The sequence below is a fragment of the Ursus maritimus genome, unplaced genomic scaffold (genome assembly GCF_017311325.1).
Source record: "Ursus maritimus isolate PB19 unplaced genomic scaffold, ASM1731132v1 scaffold_6, whole genome shotgun sequence".
NCBI classification, from domain to species: domain Eukaryota; kingdom Metazoa; phylum Chordata; class Mammalia; order Carnivora; family Ursidae; genus Ursus; species Ursus maritimus.
Window position 1 is genome coordinate 37575624 of NW_024426774.1, and position 21556 is coordinate 37597179.

Here is a 21556-nt window from a genome sequence, read left to right on the forward strand (position 1 = left end):
TCTTAAGTAGGCAATTCACAAAGGAAAAAAATCTATTTCATCTTCCCAGGCAGATGTTCAGGATATAGTAGTACAGGGGGGAAAAGTTGTGATAGGTAGAAAAAATTAACTTCCAGTTGCCAGAATTTTTATAACAGTAATGACTGCAGAGAAGCTGGATTGCACACATTATGTACCAACTGCTGTGGCATGGGCTATGACAACCCAGAACAGGGCACCAACTATCAGAGCAGCACCAGGAGGCTACAAACAATGGGAGGACACACCACCAAGTAGTAGCTAATGGCAGTTAACTTTTCTATAAGTTATAATTATAAATTTTCTATAATGAACATATATTACTTTTATAGTTGGGAAGGTAATAACTTTTTAAGCGAATGTAAAAGTAAACAGAATTTAACTTCCTTTTTTCATCAAAGTGCTTACAGAGTAATTGCAAATTACATTTCCTAAAAGTAATTCAAGCCATGAATTATGAATTTAAGCTCTGCAAACTCTAAATATATGTAACCCATTTAATAATAAATACCTTGGAGAAGTATTTACCTAGACAATGTAGTTCCTAATTTACCACTTCTTTTTACCCACCTTCAAATTTAGCTATAAACAAGGCCACAAAATAATCAGAAAAAACTAACATTGCTAGTTCCTGACCGTAAATAGATATTCCATTACAAAAAGGAGTTGGAGGGGTATGGGGAGAATGGAAAATCCAAATTCAAAGAATATAAGTTATCACGTGTTTCTTAAATCATATTTCTTGACATTCTATCCTTAAACAGTGTATTATCTTCATTTAACTTCTGAATATTATATTAAGCCTAAATCTCACAAAGCAAGGGATTAGATTAACCATTTCTAAGCTTCTCCCTTTCTGGCAAAATGTTATTTTCTAAACTGCCCTCAAACATGTAAGCACATTTAAGGACTAAAATGAAAACCTTGCCCTATGGCACCTCTCCCTCATACTCCAAGACTGTACCCCCAGGTACCCACATTTGTATTTTCCTGACGCTAATTCCTTGGCCACAATTAACTGGCCAGGTAAACATGGGTTTTAAATTCACGCTCTTGTGTTGTCTCCTATAAGCGAGTTCATCTATCCCTTATATCCTTCATGATCACTTCACGATCCTGTATCTTCTGTTAAGTTCTTGATGGTTGCCTTCCTTGAAAATCAGACCACCTGCCTTAACTCATCTTTGGAATCTGAGTACAAATTTCACAGCAGCATTTTTATCCACACTAGCAGCCTCCCCAGAGAGCTCAACATTAGTCAATTCATCATGACTTCTGAATTGATGAAACCATCTTTGACTGGCAATGAAGTTCTTCAACATCCTTGTAATCAAGGTTTTCTTTCAAGGAAGCAACTAACTTCAACACAACCTGAATGCTAGCCAAACTGATGGAGGCTTTTTTTTTTCCTTAATCTTCAAACTGAACTACAAGTAAATGCTCCATTTAAACCATAGGCAGCTTTCTGTTCCTCATACAATTTAAATTAAAAGATGTCAAAGTACCTCTACCTTGGTTTTTATATTCATTGGGCTTTTTCAGTATGGCTTGTATCATAACTTCATGTAGGCCGACGTCTCATCCTAGTTTCACCCTGCCATTGTCATTTTTCAAACCTTTCCAATCACATTCAGTTTCACTTCTAGCAATTCACCTTTGTTGACCAAGCTCCTCTTTCAACTATCCATTTCTGTAACATGTTGTGGGTTCACCTCTAGGAGATGAGCAGACAGCAGCAAGACAAATACACACTTGCTACGCGAGGGTAACAGATGTGCAGTGACCAGTCACTGACAGACCTGGAGAAAAGTGGTGTGGTCGGCTGTGATCATGATGCACATCTGTTATGTACGTAGTCACCGTGGGCCGAAGAGCTGGGAGGACACTTCGCAGTCTATGCAATTACTTACAGTTAATATGCTGTGGTAACTGAGATCTGAACCTTGTTGTTGGGGGGAACTGGTATTATTTACCTCAACAGTGGTAAATGCAATCTGGGCATACTGAAATTGTACAGAGAAGACAGCCCATAGGCTCAATAGAGAAGACAGAGAGGGGAGAAAGAACATCTCACAGGGAGAAGGTTACTGTATATAGACACCAGGAAGGCCCAAAGTGGCACAATGGGGACAGATGCAACGTCTGAGGACCTGAGCAAGTCCACACTGTCTATGGCACAACTCTTCGAGAATTAGAAAGAAAATTCTCACCAAGATCCTGTCCCTCCACTTTTCTTTTCTGAGAGGAAGAGAGCTCAGATGGAAAACCAAGAGGTTTATGCCAGGAGGGGAAGTTATGCAACATAGGGGTGGGTGTCGAGGGAGAAAGCAATGGTTGGCCAACAGGATGAACTAGAGGCGTTTGTCATGTGGTGTGAAGAATGAAAGGAGGAAAATAGCCATGCTGAGAATAGAATGGAGATAGAGGTGCAGGCCAAGAAAAACACACAAACATATTCAGATAACCTGATCTAGCAACTTTCGTTAACATCGAGTGACATGTCCAGGTGAATTAAAGCTGGTCTAGATAGGAGACCTATTTGCTTTATGACATTAGAAGCTATGATCCTACCTCCCAACGTAGGTGCTGGTTAATTTTTACAAAAGTAAAATCAAACAGAAAGTGAGCAGATGAGAAAAAAGTTGAAAACCTCAAGGCCCAGGCTCAATTACCCCATTTTCTATAACTTTCCTAAATAATCTCTCCATCCACAGAACTCTAGATGTCCTTTATCTGAACTTCTCACAGGCTCATGTCACAATCTATTTGGTAGAACAGTTTGTGGTCTTTCATATGGCAGGAACTCTGTCTTGCTCATCTTGGCACACCCCCTTACTTTGAAGGGGGAATACTGATAAAGGGTACAGGTTAGTAGAGTCTACTACGCATGGACTTCAATCTTAGCTCTGCAGTGTGAATTTGGGCAATCTGTTATGCAATTCTCTAAAATCTGTTTCCTTACTGTAAACTGGGGGTAACCTCAAAGGGCTGTGGGAATCAAATGAGGGGGCGAGTTAAAGCACTGAGCACAGAGAGAGAGGCACAAACAGATACTCAATAATAAGCTTCTTAATTTGTATTTACTGAATGGATGAACTCTAATGGTTCTTTAAAGTCATTATTTTTAATAAGAAAATTATACTTAAAAAACAAGAGTTATCTGGGCACTTCCATGTAACACTCAGTGCTGTTTTGATTTTTATAGCACCAACTGTGTGGGAATACAATGACACGCATGTATCATTTAATACTCTTCAAAAACTGTCAAGGTATGTATGTATGTATGTATGTATGTATTTATTTATTTATTTGACAGAGAGGGAGGGAGGGAGAGAGAGAGCACAAGCAGGAGGAGCGGCAGGCAGAGGGAGAAGAAGGCTCCTCGCTGAGCAAGGAGCCCGATGTGGGTCTCGATTCCAGGACCCTGGGATCATGACCTGAGCTGAAGGCAGACACAACCAACGGAGCCACCCAGGCGTCCCAAAACTTGTCAAGTTTTCGTAGCTAGAAGTTCACACTGAATATTTGGGTAATTGATTTGCTGAGCAGGAATAAAGGGTAGAAGACAATCACAGCCTTAATTAACCTAGTAATAACCAAATCCAAATACTACGAAGCATAGGAAACTACAAAAGCATGAAATATAATTGGCCCCCAAAACTTAACTGTCTATAAGCAACAGAAGACGCATGACCCAAGACACATAAAAAACCAGTGGAAATATTAAGGAACAGAGTGCTGTATTCTCAATGGCATTTCTAGCAGAAAACTTTCGATTTTAAATTTTAAAAAGAAAACAACTACCATGATACCACAACCAAAAAGCTAACTATTCTATTAAATTACAATTTCACTGTTTTTCGTTGTTTTTTTTAAATCCTGCTCCCAAATCTCGAATGTGTCCAATGTGGGCCATGATAGCGCTGTCAGCTTTAGAACTATTCCTTGTTTAAACAAACACTGTAGGAGAACAGCCCCCCACCGCAAGGCACCAGTAAGGTCACTGATGTCACAATTATCACTGTTCGCTGCCATTGCATTCTCTGATAAAGAGATCTTTTGTGCCTCTTCCATAAAAAGACCTCAAAACAATACTACTGACTTAGGTGACTAAGTTAGAAGCAACCCACATCCACACAATTATCCCACAAAGCATTAAGCATTAATTATCCTAACTGCCAGGCCTCTGAAAAGACTTGGCACATTGTTAGCTCCATATTTAGAATTTCCATGTTATTCCAAAAATAATTAAAACAAGATCCCACCTCCACAGTTAGCTGTTGTCCCGCAGGAACCTAGCTGACAGCCTCATCTATTTACCCCTCTCCTCTCATAATTTTGCCAATCTGGGTCGGTGTCTATTTCTGGTAATAATGAAATAAAAATACCTCTTGCCAATTCGCACAGACACTCCACTACAACCTTTCGCTGCATTTTTAAAGGCTTACAAATATATTATTTTTCTGGTCTCCTTCCGGGGTATGTTCTTGGGGGGGTAAAAGCTGAAATTCTGGGAAATGAAGGATGTTTCTTTACTCCACAGGTGTGGACTTGGATGAATATTACTGGTGACCAAGTAAAGTACTTAAAAAATTCAGAGAATGGCAGAAATGACAAAAATCAAAGTCCAGCCAAAAGAGTTAGAATGCTGTAACTTTGCTTTAGAGACCAAAAAGAATGGCTAACATTTCATTTCTGAGATATTTTCAAATGGCAGTTTCTCAGGTATGGATTGAGTCCAGCACTGGGACTACAAACATTTTACTCACCTCAGAACCGGTGTGAATCTTTGTCCTTCTTACATGGTATTTTAAAAACAACACAAACTACAGTATTACACATTTGGATCTACTTAAGAGAACGACACACGCCATTTTTAACTTGAGCCTCTCAGTAATGCAGCGTCTGGTAAGAGGGCCCGACAGCTACACGTGGCAAGTGGCCACTATACAGGACAGCACAATTCTACAGATTAGTTTTTTTTTTTTTAAGTACTTAAATATGGAGCGTCTGGGTGGCTCAGTCGGTTAAGTATCCGATTCTTGGTATAGGCTCACGTCATGATCTCAGGGTTGTGGGATCGAGCCCCGCTTCAGGCTCTATGCTGGGTGCAGAGCTGACTTGGGATTCTCTCTCTCCCTCTGCCCCTCCCCCCGACTCACACTCTCTAAAAGAAAATCATTAAGAAAAAAAAAGGTACTTAAATATGACATGTTTTATTTATTGCTAATTTCCTACCACAAACCCAAAAGATTTTACAACCTAAATCAACCTAAAGAAGAGATCAGCATTTTATAAACATAAACTCCAGAGTTTTTCTTCTTGGTTCCCATTCCTGGCCTAGTTTAGCTCCTTATTCTTTTAAACACTTAATCTCAAGGACAGTTTGTTTCAGTTTTGTCCTTCTTTTTAAGAAGATTCCCAGTTCCTCTATAGTCATGGTTCACCCCATTCATTTCCAACATGCTCAAGTACTTGGTGAGGATATACCCAAATAAGAGACGGTCAAGTCTACTCTTCCTCCTGAAGAATACCTACTGTGCTGGAACTACATATAAACTTTGTGGAGCAACAAACAGAAAACAGATAACAGAAAATGATGTTACCACCCTAAGTATTTCTTCCCTTTTGGCCTTTATAGCCCACTACACTATCTTCTGTATCCTTTCCACTGGGTACCTCTATTTTCAATTAGCTTCTTTTAAGTAGAGTAGCTCCTTCTCCACCAGACTTAGTGCATGGGCCCAAGGAGTTAAAAATGTATCCCTTAACTTACCTCTTCTGCCTTTTCAGAATCAGAACCACCCTGAACAAAACAAAATAAAACAAAATGAACAAAAATAAAAATAAAAATTCAAGCTCTGGAAAAAAATCCAACTTGTTCAAACTTTCTTTTTTTCCAATGGCCTATCTATCAGAGCCTTCCTTCTTCTGTGGTTCTATGTGGCTATTAAAAAAAATATACCTGAATCAGCAAGACTGCCCACCTATAGGAAGCCAAAACTAAAAACAAGAAAACAGACACCAGAAACTGCTTGATCACTGTCACCTTCATTTCCAGTGGTAGTCAAGGCTCTCTGATCAGGCACTGCAGATTGCTCCCTTCATTTTCATTTTCTAAAACCTTTCGCCATGTAGAAACTGTGTTTTCTTCACTGATACTACAATTTCTCTTCAGTCTGGCAAGCATTTTCTTCTCCTAAGATCCACCATTCACACCACAAAGACCACAATGGCAAGCTCATCCCACGTCCCTCGTGGTTTTTATTTCTAGCCCCACCTAATCACTAGGCTTGGAGATGGGAGTCCTCTCACTTTTCAACAGCCTGCCTGATACTGTTCCTGGCCCGTCCAATCTAAAATCCTTCTGTGGTCTAAACTAACAAAATCTTTCTCTCTCTTCTGTGAAAAATTCGTTTAACTTCACTCTCTCTCTTTCTCATAACCATTCGGTCACCTTCTGTTCCCTCATAGCATTCTACTGAGGCTTTCCAAACAGAACCGCAAATTCTTCTAAAGGAGTGCTAGGAGGCCCCTGGGCCTGCATCTCAGTGTTGAAAAACCAGGTTTCCAAGTCTGCAAGGTTGTAAAGTCAGACCCTAGGCTGTGGCAAATCCACCAAGGTAATACTACTCTTTGAAACACCCTTAGAAAGGCAACCAACTGGTTTCTCCTGAAGATAGCACTTTCAAAGTGTCAGTAACTGGCACATACCTACAAGGACAGTTTCTATTCTTCTAGTATTTCTCCATCTCTTTGTATTAAGTTACTATTATTCTCTCGCTGACACGAGTTACTTTTGGCTTTACCTCTATCTACCCACATGAAGGAGAGGGTCATGTCTGTTCAAAGTTCTCCTTCAAACTATTCCACCATTTACTGAAGTATGGAATAAGCTATCTAAGTAAGTACCACGTTAGGTGCCAAGAAGAACTTAAAAAATAGATAAAGCAATCTGGATGAGAAGAAAAATCTGTACACAAACTCAGAAATATAAGGGGCAGGAACAAAAGAGTAGGCTGTGTCCTAACTAGATCTGTGTATATAATTAGCTGTTTTGCCACTTCTCTCTGTCATAGCACCATTCTTTTCTGCCTTCTTTCCATTGTTCATTATTTGTAAATGATAGCTAATGCTCTCCAAAGCTCCTTCCATGGCTTCTATTCATACTAATTTCTGTGGTTGGCCTCTGCCCCCTCAACTGCCTCGCCTGCCTGGAGGACTGGCTGCAGCCCCTCATGGGGGTTCCAGGACACTGCCTCCCAGCAGGTGCAAACAGAAGCTGCCACATGACCGAAAGATACTCTCTGCCTTGTACCTGAACCACAATTCTCCAAACTCATGTCCCATATTTTTCAACTTTTACTACAAGCTGAATGAAGTAAATTCTCTGCACCTTGCACACAAAGGATGCTGAGGAAATACCTGCTTTGTATTTACCAGTAATAGGCAAGAACTGGAAAAGTCTGAGTTGCTGTAACAGACATCTCTATTAAACTATCATTTCAAAATTTCTGTTCTGTAGAACTCAATTTTGTGGGTTTTAGTGTTTTGCGGGGATGGGGAAAAGAACAAGGACTCTTTGATCAAATATACATGGAAACAAGAGTTTGGCAAAGTTAAATGAGTTTCTTTAGGATTGTTGATGGCTCCTGGAATGTGCTAAAGTGAGTCTCTTGAAGAAGCGTATTTTGGGGGACATCACGTGAAGCGTTTCTCATGTGACCTTTTGACTCAATATCCTTTTCTTCCACAAAGCACTTCCAGGCCGTGATTCCTCCTCTATAAAACGAGTACTTATTTCATAGGGTTATTTATGAGGATTGAATAAGTTAATACACGTAAAATGCTAAGAACAATGCTAGGTATATAATAAGCACTCAAGAAGAGTTAACTATAATTGCCGCTACATTCCCCTATGCTGATACTATTTAATATGGCAATATTCCCAGAAGAGTGAAGTTTTGAAAAAAATTTTCACTGTGTAGTAATTTCCACTGTTACTACCAAGTGGACAGAATGAACCCTCCCTTTGCCTGAGAAGCACTGTTTGAGGCTCCAAATAACGGAAAACATTTATAGAAAAAATTGATATATATGATATAGTTATCAGTAAGAAACAGATCTAACAGAAAAAGCACAAAGTGAAAAGGGTGTTATAAATTTTCTTCATTCCTAAAGGAAAAAGCCTTGAGCACTTTGAGAGCGGAGGGGATCTAACCGCTCACCACAGTCTCTGGCACACAGTAAGCACTCAATAAAGTCTGATGAGAAGCCTGAGAAATTAATGGATTACTATTACCTTGAACAGCTCAAACATTATTTCCAAATCACTATAAAACAACTGGGAAACCCATTCATTTCTCTGTACACTCAATGAAAGTCTGATGAGAAGCCTGAGAAATTAATGGATTACTATTACCTTGAACAGCTCAAATATTATTTCCAAATCACTATAAAACAACTGGGAAACCCATTCATTTCTCTGTTTAGGCCCCCTCATTCTTCTCTATAGACGTTTAATCATGTAGGTGAAATACGAAAGTAGACAGAACAGTGGTTGCCATATTCTGTTTAAGAGCGATCAGTGGTACTTGGCAGAATTTAATCTCCCAACTGTGTCAAAATCTAACATCTGCTAAAAAAAAAAAAAAAAAAAAAAAAAAAAAAAAAAAATTAAAAAAACTGTAAAGGTAATGTGCACCATACACAATAGTACTATTTGACATCTTTTAAAGATACAGTACCTACCTACCTCATAATTATAATTTATACAGGAATTTATCATTTATAAACTTACACAGGAATCTCTCTCCACATGTTCATCTGAGCTAGTTTCAGAACTCTGAAAATTTTTTAAGACCTGATAAATGATCAGAAACAAAACTATGAAGAATTAAATGGGTTAAAGGAAGAAAAACTGGTGCATTTTACAAGAATCTTCCCAGTTATTTTTTTTCTGAAAACAATGATCTCAAATACTTCCAATTTTAAAATACCAGAATTCTATGGCTAGAACCTCACACCCGTATCACTGCTTCTATCATCTAGGTTCTTTCCTTTATTTTATGGGCTTTTCTTTTTTAAACCTGGTAATCCTCACATTAAAAAATTCTCAGACAGGGGTCAGCAAATTATGGCCAAGGTCCAAATATGGCTTGCTGTCCATTTTGTACACCAGATGGCCAAGATGGGTTTTTTGCTTGCTTGCTTGTTTTTTACATTTTTAAAGGTTTTTAAAATAAATCGAAGAAGAATATGCGACAGAGACCTTATGTGGCTTGCAAAACCTAAAATATTTACTCTGGCCCTTTACAAAAAACTTTGCTGATCCTGCTCTAGGGTATTATTCATCACAGCTTACTCAGTAATTCAAGGTAATTTGTATCAAAGACAAGTTCACAGTGAATCATTACATTTTACAGTGGTAATTAGCACAGAACTCCTTCATAACAATATCTGCAGTCTTCATGCACACCATTTAGTTCCAATAATCAATTAAGTTGGCTTTTTTTAGAATGCTAGCACAGAACCCCACACAACAGTATGGAAGTTCCAATATCAAACTCAGACCACCCAAACAATAGTACTTCAGTTATAATGCTAGTCTAAAGTAGTGGAATAGCTTGGATATAGGAAATCCTTTTTCCCTCTTGCGAATTCAGATCAATTGATAAGCAAAGAAAGCTCAAACCATTTTCTCCTATTTGTACACCCCCCATTCTTACTTAGTTAAAAGAAAGAAAATAATTCTTCCTTGCTTTCTCTGAAGTCTACCCCAGGTGAGATGTATAGATATATGTATATATATAGATATGAAAATCTCAAATGTGCTTTCTACTTAGGTTTCCTTATAGAGAGCTCTCCCCAAGTATTCAAAAGAAAACAAACACAGAAACTTACTCCAGAGCAGGTCTCAGAACTCTGACTTTTAATGCTTCTAAAATTCGATTTAACTCCACAAACGGTTCTTTCTGACTTGGGTCTACAGAAAGACCAGATTCCTGAAAAAAAAAAAAAAGAACAAACTTTTGTTAGCAGTAATCAGGTAAAGAGATATGGTAAAAACATATTCTAAATTATAAAATATGGGGCAAGCCATTAAAAATAATTTTTTAACATGTATTTATATGGTACAGACTGATGACTGAGCCCTACTATCATTCTTTCCAATAGTAGTAGAATTCCTATGTATTCCATACAGAGCCGAGTACATACAGTTATGTATGGCATAAAGCTGGGTATGACTTTGTAAGACATAAGTTCTGGCCAGTGAAACATAACATGTACTCTTTGCTGGAACACCAAAAGCTGCAGCTAGAGTTCTGGCTGTTATCCTGGACCACAGGACAAGGGACACCTTAGAAACAGCAGAGCTACAAAAAGACTAGGTCCCTAAAACCTTCATGGAGCACAGCTCCTATATATGCTGTGGATGGCTTACCAACTCCTATTTCTGTGCAAGAGAAAAAAACTTCATTTTTTTTAAAAGCCACTGGTATTTTGGGTCTTATGTTACTTATAAATAAGCTTAATCCTAAATGACATAACTCCCTTTAGGAAATTTATATGGTCACACACAAAATTCCCATAAGGTACAGGGAAAAACCTCAGTTACTATTTTTCTCTATTGTTTAAAATAGAAGGGGTGAATGGCTGGTTCAGTAGGTAGAGTATACAATTCTTGATCTTGGGGTTTTGAGTTTGAGACCCACATTGGGTGTAGAGATTACCAAAAAATAAAATCTTAAAAAAAAAATAAAATACAATACAATAAAATAGAAAAGGCTTAGAGATTTGGTTTACAGACTGGCTTTAGACTATTTAATCTTTGTAGTCCTTCATTTTTCTAAACAGAAAATACAATAGCACATGGTGGCTCAGAACAGAGTTTGAAGATGTGAATTTGGGACTGAATCCTAGTTTCTTCACTAAGGAACCTGTATGGCCTCGGGCAAGCCACTTCTCCAGACCTCAGCTTCCTTAGCTGTAGAATGGAAGCAATTTCTACCTCACAGGATTGCGGTGAGGAATAAAGGCAGGGGGTTGGCTTGTGGACTCAATACATGGCAGCTGCCACCATTACGATTAGGTGATACTGATACTGGTAAACTATTCTGAGATCCCTAAGCTCATGTCTACTAGCAATAAAAGACAAAAGCTGCTCACCAAAAGTAAATTTTAGCTTTAAACTCATTTGATAAACAAAACGCTACAAGTTGTGCCAGATTCTTCTTCTCCGCTATCCTACCTTCCCTATTAAAAGAGGAAATGGAGATAGCAGCACTTTTGACCCCTTGGTTGATGACCTGGGACCAATGTGATGGGGCAGGGATAAGGAAAAAACAACTCAATAAGAAGTTCTAGGACTGTAGTTTTCACACACACACAAAAAAACTCCTAGTAAAATGAGGCCAGCCCTGACACTTAAAATATTAAAAACCCATCAAAAAGAACGATTTCTCAACATTTGCTGCAACATGGACGGCACTGGAGGAGATAATGCTAAGTGAAATAAGTCAAGCAGAGAAAGACAATTATCATATGGTTTCTCTCATCTGTGGAACGTAAGAACTAGGAAGATCGGTAGGAGAAGAAAGAGATAAAGGGGGGTAATCAGAAGGGGGAATGAAGCATGAGAGACTGTGGACTCTGAGAAACAAACTGAGGGCTTCAGAGGGGAGGGAGTGGGGGAATGGGATGGACTGGTGATGGGTAGTGAGGAGGGCACGTGTTGCATGGAGCACTGGGTGTTATACACAACTAATGAAGCATCGAACTTTACATCAAAAACCAGGGACGTACTATATGGTGACTAACATAATACAATAAAAAAAATATTAAAGATCTATCCACGGCCAGAAGAAGGTTCAAAAACTCCAAGGAGCCCTCTCGTTTCTGTTTCATCTCCTCACACACCGGCACACTGTTAGCAGGCACACTGTTACCTGGCAGAGCTCTTCAGCTACATCCAGCATTCCTTGTCGGAAGAAGTGCTCCACCATCACCTCATTGAGAAGCCTCTGACTGTCCGCCTGCCAGCAGCCATCTATTCCCACACTGCTGATGTCAGAATCAAAATTCTGGAAAAAAGAAAACGAATCGTGAATTGACTAGGATTTTTCACTTTACATGATTTTCACCCCACCTAACANNNNGAGTGTCCTTCATTTCATTCAAATATCCATAGTAAGGATCCAATTCAAATCAACTGCAGCCTATGAAAGGAAGTCGTTTCTCACTGCTCCTGCTCCTTCCTAAAACTTGTCACTCTCATTGACTGATTACTGCTAGAAGAGAAATAAGTACATTTTCAAGAGGGTATTTTGGGAAAATACATACATTCAATCATTTCTGTGAATAAACTGATTTCTACGCAATATAGCATTTTCAGGTGTACAGTGCTACCTATAAAAACATATTCAAAGCAGCATTGTCTAAATTGGAAAAAAGAGAAAACCCATATGCCCAACATAGAATTAATCATGGCACAGCCCAACAACTGCTGTGCCAAGGTAGGGGTTGGGAGAATGGCCAGGTAATTAAGAGAGCAGGCTCTGAGGCCAATCTACCTGGGTCTGAATCCTGGTTCTTTTACTAGCTGTGTGATCTTGGCCCAATCAGTCAAGGTCTTTGAGCCTTAGCGTCCTTATCTTACATGGAGAAAATAACAGTACCTTTCTATTATGGGCTGCATCTTCTTACAATTCCCACGTTGAAGTCCTAATTCCTAGCACCTCATTAAATTAAGATGATGTCATTATGGTGGGCCCTAATCCAACAGGGCTGATATCTTTATAAAAAGAGGAAATTAGGACACAGGTAAATAGAGAGGAAAGACCCATGTGTTATGGACTGAATGTCTGTGTGTAACCAGTCCCCACCCCTCCCAAATTCGTACATTGAAGCCCTGACCACCAATGTGGCTGTATCTGGGGACGGTCTGTGAGGAGGAGATAAAGGTTTAATGAAGTCATAAAGGTGGGGCCCTAATCCAATAGCGCTGGTGCTCTTATAAGACAAGGGGAAAATACCAAAGTGTTCTCTGTCTCTCCACCCTGTGAGGACACAGTGAGAAGCCAGTCATCTATAAGCCAGGAAGGAGGCTGTCCGCCCTCAATAGGAAATGAATTGGCCAGCACCTTGATCTTGGACTTCCCAGTCTCCAGAACTGTGAGAAAAATAAGCTTCTGTTGTTTAAACAGCCTGGTCTGTGGTATTTTGTTTTGGCAGTTCAAACAGACTAAGACACCACGTGAAGACCAGGAGAAGACGGCTATCTACCAGCCAAGAAGACAAGCCTCAGAAGAAACCAACCCTGCCAGCACTAGGATCTTGAACTTCTCGTCTCCAGAAATGTGGAAAAATAAAGGTCTGTTTAAGCCACCCAGTCTGTAGCATTTTGTCGTAGCAGCCCTCGCAAATTAATATGCTCCCTTATTGGTTAAATGAAAAGTTGGTTGCTACTATTCTAGTATTACTATTCATAACGAAAAAGTGAGGTTCATGACTATGCATCTACTAACATGGAAAAATGGCCATGACACTTGAGTGAAAAAAGCAAGTTTTACAAAATTATGACCCCGTTTTTGTTTTTTAAAAAAGGAATACTTGCAAATGCTTAGGAAAAAATCCAAAAGAATTAAGTATTAGCAGAGATTATCACTTTTAAAAAAACTTTTAGTTTATTATAAAAGAATATTTGCTCCACACAAAGAGCAAATATTCCTTTTATAATAAACAAAAAGATTTTTTTTAAAGCACATGTTAAGAGTTCCAATTCTGGATAAGACCATGTAAGCACATTCCACCCTGTCCACTGAATGCAGATATAAAATCAGGACAGAATGAAGGCAGCAGCCATTTGAGGACACTAAAAGGTTAACTATAGATCTTCCTCCACTGATGACGGGGTTACATCCTGATAAACCCATCATAAGTTGAAAATAATGTAAAGTGAAAATGCATTTAATACACCTAATCTACCAAACATCATAGCTTAGCCAAGCCTATCTTAAACATGCTCAGAATGCTTACATTAGCCTACAGTTGGGCAAAATCACCTACCACCAAGCCTATTTTATAACAAAGTACTGAATATCTCATGTAATTTATTCAATACTGTAATGAAAGTGAAAACCAGAACGGTGATTCGAGTATAAAACGGCTGTGAGTGCATTGGTTGTTCACCCTCGTGATCGCGTGGCTGACCGGGAGCTGCAGCTCACTGCCGCTGCCCAGCATTCACAAGAGTAACATACTGCATAGCATTGCCAGCCCTGGAAAAGATCAAAACTCAAAATTCCAAGTAGAGTTTCTACCAAATGCATATCACTTTCACACCACCATGAAGTAAAAAAATCGTAAGTCGAATCATTCTGTGTTGGGAACCATCTATAGTAGTAAGTGGATTGGGAAGAGGCTCACAGAACTAGTGGTGAGTTTACTACTTTTCTCCCTCCAAAACCTCTCAGCCCAGATACAATACAGCCAAAACACAGAACCAGGTACCCAGAATGTGGACACAGAGTTCCAGGAGAAGCCCTCTAGTACTTGCATGAGAAACAGGAATGGGTTTCTCCTACCACCCAGAGAGGAAGGGAAATCACATGTTTCCCCCCCCTCCATTTTCTTGCACCTCTAGCTCAAGGCAGTCTGATGGTACATTAGTTTTCTATTGCAACTTAAATCAACACAATTTTATTATCTCACAGCTTGACAGATCAGAAGTCCAACAGACTCACACATTTTCTCTGCTCCAGGTCCCACAAAGTTAAAATCAAGATATCAGTGACCTAGGCTCTTATCTGGAGAATACAAGATCTGCTTCCAGGCTCGTTCAGGTTGTTGCAGAACGCAGTTCCATGCAGTTTTAAGATCAGGGTCCTTGTTTCCTAACTGGCTGTAGGGGTTGTTCTCAGCTTCTAGAAGCCACTCACATTCCCTAGCTCATGGCCCCCTCTATCTTCAAAAGCCAACAACAGAGGGAGTTAAGATGGCGGAGGAGTAGGAGACACCGTTTTCAGCCGGTCCTCCGAGTCGAGCTGGATAGGTACCAGACCAGCCTAAACACCCACGGAACCAGCCTGAGACGCAGGAAGACGCATCTGGATCTCTACAAATGAACATCTCCAGCGCTGAGTATTGAGGTACGAAGCGGGGAGCCATGAAACCGTGCACAGATATCGAAGATAAACGGAAGGGGAGGGAGCCGCCGTCGGTGCCGGAAGCGGTAGCCACTTGCACGGGAGAGCGGGCGGGCTCACGGTCGGCACCCGCAAACAGCAGACTGACCGGCGGAGTCGGGTGCCGCGCCACCAGGCATCTCGCGAGACACCGGAATCCCGGTGCGCCACTGGATCCAGACTGAGACTGGGAGATCCGGAGCTCGCGCGGCTGGGGCTGGCGGCAGTGAAACACAAAGGATAGAGACGCCGGCCCTGGAAGTGAGGGCAGGGACGCCGTGTGGGCGCACATCCCGGACGCTGAGGGGTTGAGCAGCACCAACAGAAACAATAGAAGCGCTGGGAACATTAGTAGAACGCGCAACCCCTCTCCACTGTGATTAGCTGAGGCTTCATGAAGCGCGCTGTTCGACCCTCAGAAGAGTCACAGCAAACCGCCAGGGAAAGCCGCCAGAGAACAAAAGCCTGGAAATGTCGCCTCGGGAGTGCCCATCCCCATCCCCGCAGGGGACGCGGAGACTCTACCCAAAACAGCGTGCCGGAGTATCGGCGCTGCAGGCCCCTCCCCAGAACACAGAAGGCAGGCTGAAAATCAAAGCCCCAACCGGAGCGCCCGGGTGGCGCAGTCACTGAGCGCCTGCCTCGGCTTCAGGCGTGATCCCGAGCCTGCGAAAGGAGTCCCTCATCGGGCTCCTCCGCTGGGAGCCTGCTTCTTCCTCTCTCACTCCCCTGCTTCTGTTCCCTCTCTCAATGGTTGGCTACACATAAATAAATAAAATTTTAAAGAAGAAGCCCACATCCCTAAGATCCCTATAAAACAAGGCACTGCCTGGGACCCAGTCAATAATTTGGGCTCTGGAAACCCCGCAACCTCTCTTCATCAGAATGACAAGAAGGAGAAGCCCCCCCAGCAAAGAAAGACAGTGAGACGTGGCCTCTGCCACAGAAATAATGATATGGATGTAACCAAATTATCAAGAAATGGAATCGATAACTAGATGGTCAAAATGATGAGTAGAGGTGAAAAGTAAACGAAAAGGTTACTGAGAATATAGAATCCTAAGGACAGAAATGAGGCCGAATCTGACAGAATTAAAAATTTATGAGCCAAATGAGCAAAACTAGAGAGCTCTGACACAGCCAGGGTCCACAGAAGCAGAGGAACGGAGTTAGTGAATTGGAGGATGGGTTAATAGAGGAAAAAATGAAAATAGAAGATGGTCTTAAAAAAAAATCCATGCCCACGAATGTAGGGTTATGGAGATTACTGACTCAATGAAACGCATCCAATGTTAGAATCATCGGGCATCCCGAGTGGGGTAAGGAGAAAAACAGAGGTCTAGAAGAGATATTTGAACAAATTGTAGCTGAAAAACTTCCCTAATCTACCAAGGAAACAAACATTCGCGTCAAGAGGCAGAGAGAGGACCCCTCCCAAGCTCAACCACGACAAATCCCACGCCACGTCACGTCATAGTGCTTTCGCAAATATTAGTGCAAGGATACAGTATTGAGCGCCAGGGCAAGAAGAAATTTCTCCGTACCAAGGCAAAGCATCAAATTACGTCAGACCTGTCTACACAGACCTGGAATGAGAGAAAGGGTTGGGGAGTCATTTAAGCTCTTTCAGAGAAAAACATGCAGCCAAGGATCCCTTATCCAGCAAGACTGTCATTCAGAATTGATGGAGAAATAAAGACATTTCAGAATCGCCAGTCACTAACCAATTTTGTAACTACAAATCAGCCCTACAGGAGATAACGGGGGGGTTCTATAAAAGTAAAAAGGCCCCAAGAGTGATACAGAACAGAAAGTCACAGCCAACACAAAAAGAATTTACTGGCAATATGGCAACATTAAAATCATATCTCTCAGTAATCAGTCTTAATGTAAATGGTTGAACCATCCCATAAAGCCCACAGGGTTGCATGATTATAAAAGAAATGACCCATCCATTTGCTGTCTACAAGAGACTCATTTCAAACCCAAAGATGCATTCAGACTGAGAGTAAGGATGGAGTACCATCTTTCACGCAAATGGTCCTCAAAAGAAAGCTGGGGTAGCAATTCTCTATCAGATAAATTGGATTTTAAACTACAGACTATAGTTAGAGACGAGGAAGGGCACTATATTATTCTTAAGGGAAGTATTCAACAAGTGGATATGACAATTATAAATATAATCCCCAACAGGAGCAGAAGATACACAAGCCAACTTTATCCAGAATAAAGAGACATATAAATGAAAATACATTAATAGTAGGGGACCCTCAACACTCCACTATCAGAAATAGACAGAACACCCTGGCAAAAACTAAGCAAAGAATCAAAGGCTTTGAATGCCATACTATGCGAGTTGGACCTCATAGATATATATAGAACACTACACCCCAGAACCAAAGAAAATACCTATTCTATTCTAATGCCCATGGAACATTCTCAAGAATAGACCATGTTCTGGGACACAAAACAGGTCTCAACCGATACTCAAAAGATTGAAATTATCCCCTGCATATTCTCAGACCACAACGCTCTGAAATTGGAACTCAACCACAAGGAAAAATTTTGAAGAAACTCAAACACTTGGAGACTAAGAACCATCCTGCTCAGGAATGACTCGGTATAAACCAGGAAATCAAAAATCAAATTAAACAATTTATGGAGACCAATGAGAATGAAAATACAACAGTCCAAAACCTATGGGATACTGCAAAGGCAGTCCTAAGGGGGAAATACATAGCATCCAAGCCACACTCAAAAGAATAGAAAAATCTAAAATGCAGTTTTTATATTCTCACCTCAAGAAAGCTGGAACAGCAACAGAGGGACAGGCCTAATCCACGCACGAGGAAGCAGTTGACCAAAAATTAGAGCTGAAATCAAGAAGCAGAAACCAGAAGTACAGTAGAGCAGATCAACAGGACTAGAAGCTGGTTCTGAGAGAATCAATAAAATTGACAGACCACTGGCAAGACTTATCCAAAAGAAAAGAGAAAGGACCCAGATTATTAAAATTATGAATGAAAAAGGAGAGGTCACGACGAGCACCATTGAAATTGGAAGATTATTAGAAATTTTTATCAACAGCTATATGCCAATAAACCTAAGCAATCTGGAAGAGATGGAACCTTCCTGGAAACCTATAAACTACCAAGATTGAAACCGGAAGAAATTGATTTCTTAAACAGGCCAATTAATTATGAAGAAATTGAGTCAGTGATAAACAACCTTCCAAATAACAAAACTCCAGGCCCGGACGGTTTTCCTGGGGAATTCTACCAAACATTCAAAGAAGAAATAATACCTATTCTCCTAAAAGCTATTTCAAAAATAGAAACAGAAGGAAAGCACAACTCATTCTATGAGGCCAATATTACCTTGATCCCCAAACCAGGCAAAGACCCCTCAAAAGGAGAATTACGACCGACTTCCCTAATGAATATGGACGCCAAAATCCTCAACAAGATACTTGCTAAAGAATCCAACAGTACATTAAAGGATTATCCATCACGATCAATGGGATTCATACCTGGGATGCAAGCGGTCAATATTAAATCAATCAGCGTGATACATCATATCAACAAGAAAAGACTCAGGAACCATATGATCCTCTCAATCGATGCGAAAAGCATTTGACAAAATACAGCATCCTTTCCTGATTAAAACCCTTCAGAGTGTAGGAATAGAAGGTACATTTCTCAATCTCACAAAGCCATCTAGAAAGCTCTGCAAATATTATTCTCAATGGAGAAAAGCTGGAAGCTCTTCCCTTAAGATCAGGAACTCGACAAGGATGCCCACTCTCGCCACTATTATTCAACATAGTACTAGAAGTCCTTGTAACAGCAATCAGACGACAAAAAGGGATCAAAGGTATTCAAATTGGCAAAGAAGAAGTCAATGTCTCTCTTTGCAGATGACATGATACTCATATGGAAAACCCAAAAGAATCCACTCCCAAATTATTAGAAGTTATAGAGCAATTCAGTAACGTGGCAGGATACAAAATAAATGCTCAGAAATCAGTTGCATTTCTATACACGAATAACGAGACCGAAGAAAGAGAAATTAGGGAATCCATCCCATTTACAATAGCAACCAAAAACCATACGCTATCCTTGGAATTAACTTAACCAGAGACGAAGTATCCTATATTCTAGAAACTATAAATCACTCTTGAAAGACATTGAGGAAGACATAAAAAGATGGAAAGATATTCCATGCTCATGGATCGGAAGAATTAACATAGTTAAAATGTCCATGCTACCCAGAGCAATCTACACTTTCAATGCTATCCCGATCAAAATACCAAGGACATTTTTCAAAGAACTGGAACAAACAGTCTCCTTAAATTTGTATGGGAACCAGAAAAGGCCCCCGAATCCAAGGAACTGTTGAAAAAGGAAAAGAGCATCACAATGCCAGATTTCGAGCTGTACTACAAAGCTGTGATCACAAAGACAGCATGGTACTGGCACAAAAACAGACACATAGACCAATGGAACAGAATAGAGAGCCCAGAAAGACCCTCGGCCTTTGGGCAACTAATATTTGATAAAGCAGGAAAACATCCGGTGGGAAAAAACAGTCTCTTCAATAAATGGTGCTGGGAAAATTGGACAGCTACATGCAAAAGAATGAACTTGACCACTATCTCACCATACACAAAAATAAACTCCAAATGGATGAAAGACCTCAATGTGAGACAGGAATCTATCAAAATTCTAGAGGAGAACATAGGCAACAACCTCTACGACATCGGCCAAAGCAACCTTTTTCATGACACATCCCCAAAGGCAAGAGAAACAAAAGATAAAATGAATTTATGGGACTTCATCAAGATTAAAAGTTTCTGCACAGCCAAGGAAACAGTCAGAAAAACTAAGAGGCAGCCCACGGAATGGGGAGAAGATATTTGCAAATGACACTACAGATAAAGGACTGGTATCCAAGATCTACAAAGAACTTCTCAAACTCAATACACGAAACAAATAAACAAATCAAAAAATGGGCAGAAGATATGAACAGACACTTTTCCAATGAAGACATACAAATGGCTAACAGACACATGAAAAATGTTCAAAATCATTAGCCATCAAGGAAATTCAAATCAAAACCAACTGAGATACCACCTTACGCCAGTTAGAATGGCAAAAATAGACAAGGCAAGAAACAACAAAGTTTGGAGAGGATGTGGAGAAAGGGGATCCCTCCACATTGTTGGTGGGAATGCAAGTGGTACAGCCACTCTGGAAAACAGTGTGGAGGTCCCTTAAAAGTTAAAAATTGAGGTACCCCATGATCCAGCCATTGCACCACTGGGTATTTACCCCAAAGATACAGACTAGTGAAGAGAAGGGCCATATGACCCCAATTGTTCATAGCAGCCGTCCCAATAGCTAAATCGGGAGGAGCGCAGATGCCCTGCAACAGATGACTGGATTAAGAAGTTGTGGTCCATATATACAATGAATATTACTCAGCTATCAGAAATAACGAGTTCTCAACATTGCTCCAACATGGACGGCACTGGAGGAGATAATGCCAAGTGAAATAAGTCAAGCAGAGAAAGACAACTATCATATGATTTCTCTCATCTATGGAACATAAGAACTAGGATGATCAGTAGGGAAGAAAGGGATAAAGAAAGGGGGTAATCAGAAGGGGGAATGAAACATGAGAGACTATGGACTATGAGAAACAAACTGAGGACTTCAGAGGGGAGGGGGTGGGGAATGGGATAGACCGGTGATGGGTAGTAAGGAGGGCACGTATTGCATGGTGCACTGGAGTGCACAACTAATGAATCATCGAGCCTTACATCGAAACCGGGATGTACTGTGGTGACTAACATAATATAATAAAAATCATTAAAAAAAAAAAAAAAAAAAAAAAACAAAAGCCAACAACAGAGGTGACATCCCTCACACTTTGAATCTGCTTTTTCTCTTTCTACCAACCTCTCCTGCTTTTAAGGGCTCTTGTAAATTATACCTGGCTCACCTAGATAATCTCCCTATTTTAAGGTCAACTGCTTAGTAACCTTAATTATACCTACAAAGTCCTTTCACAGCAGTGCCTAGATAAATGTCTGAATAACCAGGGATCAAGAATCTTGGGAGGATAGCTTTAGAATTCTGCCTACTACAGCAGGCAATCCAAAACTCTGGCAGAGGGGGTCCTTTCTCTTCAATCAGAGGAGCTGTGGTCCCAAGAAGGGGTGAAAACCTCTACTGCATCTTTGCTTTCTGTCCTTCCACCACCTCGCCCCAGATACAGGCATAGTCATAGTAAATGTACAGAAGAGTAGGGTAAACAAAGCCCCAGCTTTCTGGCCAAATGACCAAAAAGGT

The 21556-nt window shown here is 40.4% G+C and overlaps 1 protein-coding gene across 4 annotated transcripts in view; it reads right to left on the reverse strand.

The window, feature by feature from the left end:
• The window catches only part of RMND5A (required for meiotic nuclear division 5 homolog A), a 68245-nt gene that overhangs the window by 13448 nt on the left and 33241 nt on the right, over nucleotides 1-21556 (reverse strand). For 3 of the 4 annotated variants that reach the window (XM_040623222.1, XM_040623221.1, XM_040623220.1), the window contains exons 3-5: nucleotides 11967-12101; nucleotides 9922-10022; nucleotides 5795-5824 (exon numbers count right to left, since the gene is read on the reverse strand). In XM_040623222.1, coding sequence (XP_040479156.1) covers nucleotides 5795-5824; nucleotides 9922-10022; nucleotides 11967-12101 — 266 coding nt within the window. The remainder of the gene's footprint in view (nucleotides 1-5794; nucleotides 5825-9921; nucleotides 10023-11966; nucleotides 12102-21556) is intronic. The other variant, XM_040623223.1, reaches the window with a different exon arrangement.